This window comes from Halyomorpha halys, unplaced genomic scaffold (genome assembly GCF_000696795.3).
Source record: "Halyomorpha halys isolate HHAL.00 unplaced genomic scaffold, Hhal_1.1 Scaffold278.1, whole genome shotgun sequence".
In the NCBI taxonomy this organism is placed as follows: domain Eukaryota; kingdom Metazoa; phylum Arthropoda; class Insecta; order Hemiptera; family Pentatomidae; genus Halyomorpha; species Halyomorpha halys.
The window spans coordinates 195,994-203,866 of NW_027109219.1; the positions used below are offsets into that span (position 1 = coordinate 195,994).

General features: G+C 29.1%; 1 protein-coding gene across 1 annotated transcript in view; it reads right to left on the minus strand.

Annotated features, from left to right (window-relative positions):
- Positions 1–3,434: 3,434 nt before the first annotated feature.
- LOC106680680 (acetyl-coenzyme A transporter 1) overlaps positions 3,435–7,873 on the minus strand; it is a gene marked incomplete in the record, with an annotated part of 20,306 nt that continues 15,867 nt past the window's right edge. Inside the window, 2 exon segments of the mRNA XM_067047400.1 lie at positions 3,435–6,876; positions 7,406–7,624. Coding sequence (XP_066903501.1) covers positions 6,709–6,876; positions 7,406–7,624 — 387 coding nt within the window.

Sequence of the window (7,873 nt, forward strand, 5' to 3'; positions counted from 1 at the left end):
AAATTATATCTTTCAATTTTTTTTTCTATTTTTTATTTTTTTTTTATACTTCAAGAAAAAATTTAAAGAAAATTTGAACATCCTAAAAACAAAAATAAACCAGTTTTCAAATCTTTCCACCAAGATCCCTTCCAGATCCTGATTTGACTAAACCTCATTAAACTATGATAAGTTAATAATAGTAATAATAAAGGCTTTGCGAACCCGAAGATTCAATGCCCATAACACCAATCACTGTCTTCTACATACATTTTTCCAGTGACGCCTGTCTACTAGGGATGCGATATCGATGTTTTACCCAAAACATCGATGTTTTAAGACCGAGGTTTTCTAAACATCGATGTTTTTAAGCCGATGTTTTCTAATGATCGATGTTTTTGAACAACCATTTCCGGCCAGTCGAAAGTGGTTTTTGCAAAAAAGAATGCAATATAGATAAAAAACACATCGATGTTTTATAATATCAAAATAATGTTGCTTACAATACATTACCCAGAATACATCGATGTTTTTTAACAACTATTTCAGAAACATAAGGTCTGTTCCAACGATCCCGCATTCTACGGCCTGTAAAAAGTGCTTTCTGAAACAAAGAATCCGACATCGACTACAAAAATCATCGATGTTTTAAAATATCGTTCCTTACAATACATTACTCAAAAAACATCGATGTTTTTGAACAACTATTTCAGAAACATAACGTCTGTTCCAACGATCCCGCATTCTACGGCCTGTAAAAAGTGATTTTTGAAACAAAGAATCCGACATCGACTACAAAAAACATCGATGTTTTAAAATATCGTTCCTTACAATACATTACTCAAAATACAACGATGTTTTTGAACAACTATTTCAGAAACATAAGGCTGTTCCAACGACCCTGCGTCCTACGGTAGTGGTTTGTGAAACAAAAAAATCGACATCGATGTTTTAAAAAATCGTTGCTTACAATACATTACTCAATATACATCGATGTTTATGAGTAATGTATTGTAAGCAACGATATTTTAAAACATTGATGTTTTTTGAAGTCCATATCCTATTGGTTGATTGAAAAAACACTTCTGACTGGCCGGGGCATGCGTAGTCTTTAGAACAGTCTTAATGTTACTGAAATGGTTAAAAAAAATACGTCGATGTTTTTCAAACATCGATGTTTTAGTATTGAACATCGATGTTCCAAAACATCGATGTTTTTTGTAGTCGATGTCGCATCTCTACTGTCTACACTCAAATCTACTCGTACCAGATTAGTCTCAACGCAATCCTTCTATCTATATTTCAGTCTACCCCTCGAATGTTTACCTACCAGTTGAGTTTTTATGAACATTTTAGGGACTTGTTCATTACTAAACCATACAACCTTACATACCCATCTTATTTTCTGCAATTCCATGATCTGAATTATATTTACATAGGGAAGTTTCTTTAATTTGAAGTAGTGTAACCTTCTAAATTCTCCATTTAACACGTTCTTTTTCAGTCCGAATATTTTATGTAATACTTTTCTACATTAAAGGCAGTGTTCTTCACTTAATGTAAAAGACTACGACTTACACCCATATAGAACAGTAGGAAAAATAATAGTTTTGTAAATTTTAACCTTTAATTTCCTGGACAGAGTGAGTGAGCTAAGTAATTTCCAAATTAAAAAATAACAAGCTTTTCCAGCCTTTAATATCAGTTTTATTTCCGCATCAATTTCATTTTTTATAGTTACTGTAGACCTTAAATACTTAAACCTCTCTCCATGTTCAAATGTACTTTCTCTTATATCTATATCACCAAAATAGTTGCCGTTTCTACGGCTAAATATATATTTTGTTTTATCCGTATATATTTCGAGACCTAGTTCTTTACTAGATTTTATCAACGTAGTTGTATTTAGTTCTATAGTTTCCTTATCACCATCCAATAATACCAAATCATCAGCATACCCAAGCTCTAATATTTTACCACCTAAAGTAAAACTTTTTTCAGTATACATCACATTTCTACCAACGTATTCTGGTTGTTCTGTTTAAACAGAAGACTTGAAACAAGGGGGGGAAACCCATGCTATAAGTATATGGCTACTTTGAATAGTAACACCAGCTCCTCTACATGGCTAAAACAAAAAAAGACGTTCGCTAGCGAGCTGTGGCCAGAGGCAGTCTTTCTTTCTTCACTCTTATTCAGTAAAGAAAATCATGAGTGAGTATTTCCAAAAAGCTCTGTGGTAGCCTGGGAGAGGGTGGATGGAGGGATATGGAGAAGAAAAGGAACCATGAGTGCTTGAGTAAGTCACCTTCCTTCTATATATGATTCACACCATCACCACCCATCATCATCATCTCCAGTTTTCATAGCCCCCCAATTAAAATTAATTAACACACCTTAACCATAAATGTTTTGTTTCGGCCAACCTTTATACCCTGTAGTTACGATATACTTAGTATTTAACATTTAATATTCTCTCTTGTTTAACCAACCTTAGATTGTAAATAAATTCTCTTTCTGTTACCTTATGCCTTATTTTCATTGAAATTAATTTCAGTTTAATCCACAAACAACATCCAACCAACCAATCAAAAGTGAAGTAACACCTGACCTTAGGTTGAAGGCGCACTTCAAACACGAGTTCTAAATTTAAAAAGATAGATGATAGAGAATTGTCTTGTTTAAAAAGTGACCAAACCTCAAACTTCTCAGAATAATCATTACTGATTCAAATTTTATTAAACATTTCACATCTGTATTAGATTTACTAACTTCTTTGGTACTAAGACCAGTAAATCCTAAAAAATGTCCCAAGCAAAAAACATAAGAGTAAAAATATAGGAAATTCACTCTTGCTTGCTCTGAACATTTAGTGTATGTTGATATTTCTTAAGCAAATATGTGGTTTTCCTATGGGCAGCAACTGAAAGAAATTTTTTTAATTATTTGAGCTTTTTTTTAACGTCTCTGGGGAAAATTGGAAGTCATGAAGTGTGAATTCAATAATACTAAGTGTGTTGATAAGAAATTGATAGTGTTAAGTTGAACTATAAATAAAAGTTTTAAAAATTAATGAAATTGTGACAAAATAGGGTGATTTGACTGATATTAATGACCTTGACTTAATAGCCTGAATATGTTTTTAAATATTTGGATATGAGGTGTAAATTTATATTTAAGATTGTCCTTGAGGATGGACAAATTGGCCGAAACGTTAGACTGTTAAAGAAATAATAAAGAGTGTTGAGACTTAAAATGTAAACTTACTAATTTATTTAAACAATAAATAGCAGCCTCAAGAAGTTGAAAAGATTATATATAATGTAAATTATTAATCATCATACATAGATGAGCAAATTTTCAGAATTTCATTAAAACTTTTTAAAAAAAATATCATAGAACCACCTAAAAAAATATCATAGAACGGCAATAAAGAACAAAACATAAAACAAGCATATTATAACAAAATAGTTTATTTGAAAACAAAGATCAAGTTTTACAAACAAATTAATGTTTGTTTTTTCAACAAGAATTTCACACCCCAATTCAACAACAAATGGATAGGTAAAGTCCACAAGTCCTACAATCGATGACTTCAATGGATCTACACCTAATTACATCAATTAAAAATATCTTATCTGTCTTTTCATTTTTTTTTTCAAATAAATTCATGCATATATTTTTTTTAATGAAGTGGACAATTATGATCATTCAAAAACAATTTTTAATAAATATTATTCTAACAAATATTTTATATTTAATACACAAAACCAAATTTATAAAATAAACAAATTAATTTGTCGAAAAGTGGAATGGATAAATGAACTATTTTGTGGGCTAACCTTTTGAAATATTAAAATTCACAGCTTCGCTTATATAGATTCCCGATAAACTATGTTGACAAGTTTATCCGATGTCCTATACTTACTATTCAGGTATATACTGTCTAACAGGTAAACAGAACTATAAATATGTCAATTCTATAAATGTACCAATTAAAGTGCATTGGCTAGCTGGAAGAACTATTATCAGAAACTTAATAATTGCATTGAACTTTATAATAAATAGTAAATTTTGAATTACTATTATATAATTTCATATTAGATGTGTATTTGTATACATTATACAATGTATTATAATATATCTGAGGCTGTTGTGAAAAACCACAAATGTCAAATAATATAAAAAAAATTATTTCACACAGTGAAATTGTTAATAAAAAATTCATTTCAGGTCTTTTTTTTTTTTTTTCCACGTATTTGAAACTATTGCTGCATCTGATCCATTCCATTTTTCTTTTACTTTTTAGTTCTCGATAACAATACAACATTCGAAACAAAACATTAACTGGCTATATAGTACCAGTTTCAAGACTTAACATTTAAATAGAGCATGTATTACTCGACATAATACTCAAACGTGAGTTTAACAAATGCTTACACTTCCAAATTTCTTAAACTACTTACATAGATTAATCAAATCACAAAAATACAAACAATTGATTGTATTATATAAATCCACATCGGAATAAAATTCAAAATAAAATCATAATTTTTTTTTTTTTAATAGAATTAGATAATACTGCTTAATTGACGACCACAAAATTTGTATTTAAATTCTGGCTCACACAAAAAAAGTAAAAAAAAAAAATCATAATTTATTAAATAAAAAATGATTGATCGTAACTGAATATGAAGATGACCGGGGGGCATAATCAAAAAGAAACAAAAAATAGTTTTCAACTATTAATTTGCCAATGCTTCGCCCCAGTTTGAAGTGCTAAAAACAACGACAAATATGTTGACAATGTAAGATAGTAAGATGAAAATAAAGTAAACTAAGGTGGGATTAAAAATTATGTAAATATAGGTAACAAATGATATAAAAAATAAGATGAACAATAAGTATGTATATAAAAGTAGATATAAGAGCAATAAAAAACAAAAATTGTACACACTAAGAGACGGAAAACTATGGAAACAAGATGAGAATAAATTAAGGTCCAGAAAAAATACATAAATAAAATAAAAATATATAATAATTATATAACATTTTTACTTGTTATGTCTCCTGTTCTTTTTAAATCTAATACTCTATGTTATTTGTTTTTTTGAATATGTTTATAGTTGTACATCTTATTTTCATTTCATTTTGTTCATTTTTATATACTTTTTCACTTATATTTATATAATTTTTAACCATATCTTAATTTACTTTATTATCTTCTTATCTTACATTGTCAACATATTTTTAGTTATTTTGTCATTTTTTTTTAGCCTTGATGAGGTGGAGTGAAACATCAGCAAATAAACGATTGAAAACTATTTTTCGTTTCTGATTGACCACACCCCTGATCATCCTATTCATTATTTATTAAGGTTGTTTAAGGGTGAGTTTAAATAATAACTAGATTAATTATTAATTAATTATTGATAATTATATCAATTCGGTCTAAAATATTATTTAAATTATACATTTTCTTAGCGAATTAATGATTGAGAAAAATGAAATTTTTATGATTAAAAAAAAAATTAAATAATCGATAAAGCAATCATTAGTTTCTAAGAATTTCAAAATTTGTTTACACTATTTCCACTAAATATGTAGAGAACTAAATTATAAAAATGTTAGGAACATTTGGTCTTTAGGCCAGCCGTATATTTTCCAAAACAAAAATATATAATTTAAGATATGATTCGAGGCTGTAATTGAAATGTTTAGAAGGGTTGTGTAAATTTAACAGATTTAAAAAAAATAATTCCTTTTTATTACTTGAAAAAAAAAAGAAGGAAAATCCTCTGGTCATCAACAATGCCGACAGAGCATTCTCTTCATAAATTGGAATGTACTAGTTACGAACACAAACAAATAAATAAATAAAAGAAAAAAAAACACATTCCGATAAGAATGTGAAATAAAATAAAAAGATTCAAAAAATGAAACTGACCTTTCTCCTCGAAGGATATCGAAATAAATTTCTTTCTTAAACTTTTGAAACATTAAAATAACATCAATTACATAATGAAAAAAAAATTTTAAGACACAAAAATATAATGTATAAGAAAAATGATAAAGGAACAGAATGACAGTTTAGTTATTCTTAATGCTTAGAAAATTCAAATAAGATACTGCAACTATAAATATATACATTCTTGTATCTCATTCAAAATCCCCAACTGCAGAATAGATAAATGATAATTCTTCAAATAGAAGGAAACATCATTTAAAGAGAGAGTAACTAACACCACAATATTAAAAGATGAATAAAGATCTTAAGTGAAGAGGAAACTATGAAGGATCCTTTTGCATCAAATCTTCGTAATGTATACTTGTGCTGTTTCAAAACACCTTGCTAGATTGAAGCTCGGAATGTAATAAATACTTGGAATACCATATCAATTTATTGCACGCATTTATACTCTGATTTCCATTAAAAAAAATTAATGTCATCAATTGCACTTTTGAGCCCTGTTTTATTTGTGATTGAAATTTGAAGGACACAACTCCAATGGAAAAAGAAAATCACAACCTTTCAAGTTCTAAAGAATAATTATTTAAAAAATAAAATTATTTTCGAACAAAATAATATAGGATCGCGACGTATAAATATAGGACAACAATTTAACACCAATTTCACAAGTAGTTTACACTAAGAAGGGATTAATAAAGTTAAACCAGGTCAGATCAAGATCCACAGAGGCGAGAGCAAGTCAGGCCTCCCGCTTATCGCTACCTGGAGCGCACTTTCCAGGCATCCATCGGCCTTGATTGTAGGCTCAAGAGGATCTTTTGGCCCCACAGCTTGAACCAAACGAATCCTACCATTGTAAGCAACAGTGTCTCCAGGTAGTAACCATCCAATTGTATTTCACAACTACCTCCAGCTTTCTCGCATTCCTAAAAAAAAAAAAAGAAAAATACATATTAGTTAATATGATAAGGTGAAAAAACTTCCAATCAGAAGACAATAATATTCTATATTTTCTACGATGTTTCAGGATTTACCCCATACTCACTCAATTGCACCCTACTAATTACCTACAATTGTAACAATTTTTTCAATATATATTATAAGTATACGATTAAAATCTTATAAACTATATTTACCTTATTTTGTCAATTATATCTATTTCTATTTTGAAATATTGTCATGTATACACATTTAATTTAAAATTTTGGTACATCACATTATTTAAATAATGTCCTTCAGTACTGATGCATTCATTTATCCCTTTAGCACAAACCAATGTACTAAATTAGGCATTATCTCTTTGGACGTTTCAATATTCCTGTGTTTTTTACTCTTTTTTTTAACTTAATAACCAGTTAGCCTCGACAATAACTGTTAAAACTCCACAGATTGCAACCATAATTCATTTTTCAATAAATCCATAGCATTTATATGGACAATACAAGGATAACTTACCATTTTCAGCAATTGTGAGCTACAATCATTTTGTAAAGTAGCGTTCGAACACGATTTAAAAGTAATAAAATCGACAAGGGCAAGAGCGGTAGTAGTCGTCCATGTTCCGCCCAGATTATTAAGAGTGTTCAACAGCGTCATGTAAGTACCACCGACGACCGGATCTGATATAACTGCAAAGAAGGCCATCCACTGAACAAACATTGTAGTTACTGTCACCTAAAAAAAAAAAAGTATCAAACGATACTATTAATATTATGGAGTGTTTATTGTTGACCATGAATTAATATGAGAAGTTGCCAGAAGGATGCGCTCAGGAGAAGAGAGTGGTTATATTATTAAACATTCTCATTGTCCTTGGGATAAACTTTATCGATCCATGAATTTTGGGAAAGAGCATTGAATATAGAAATAAGATTTTTTTTTGAGACCTGGCAATTTTAAAAATGGTGGAAATACATACATATA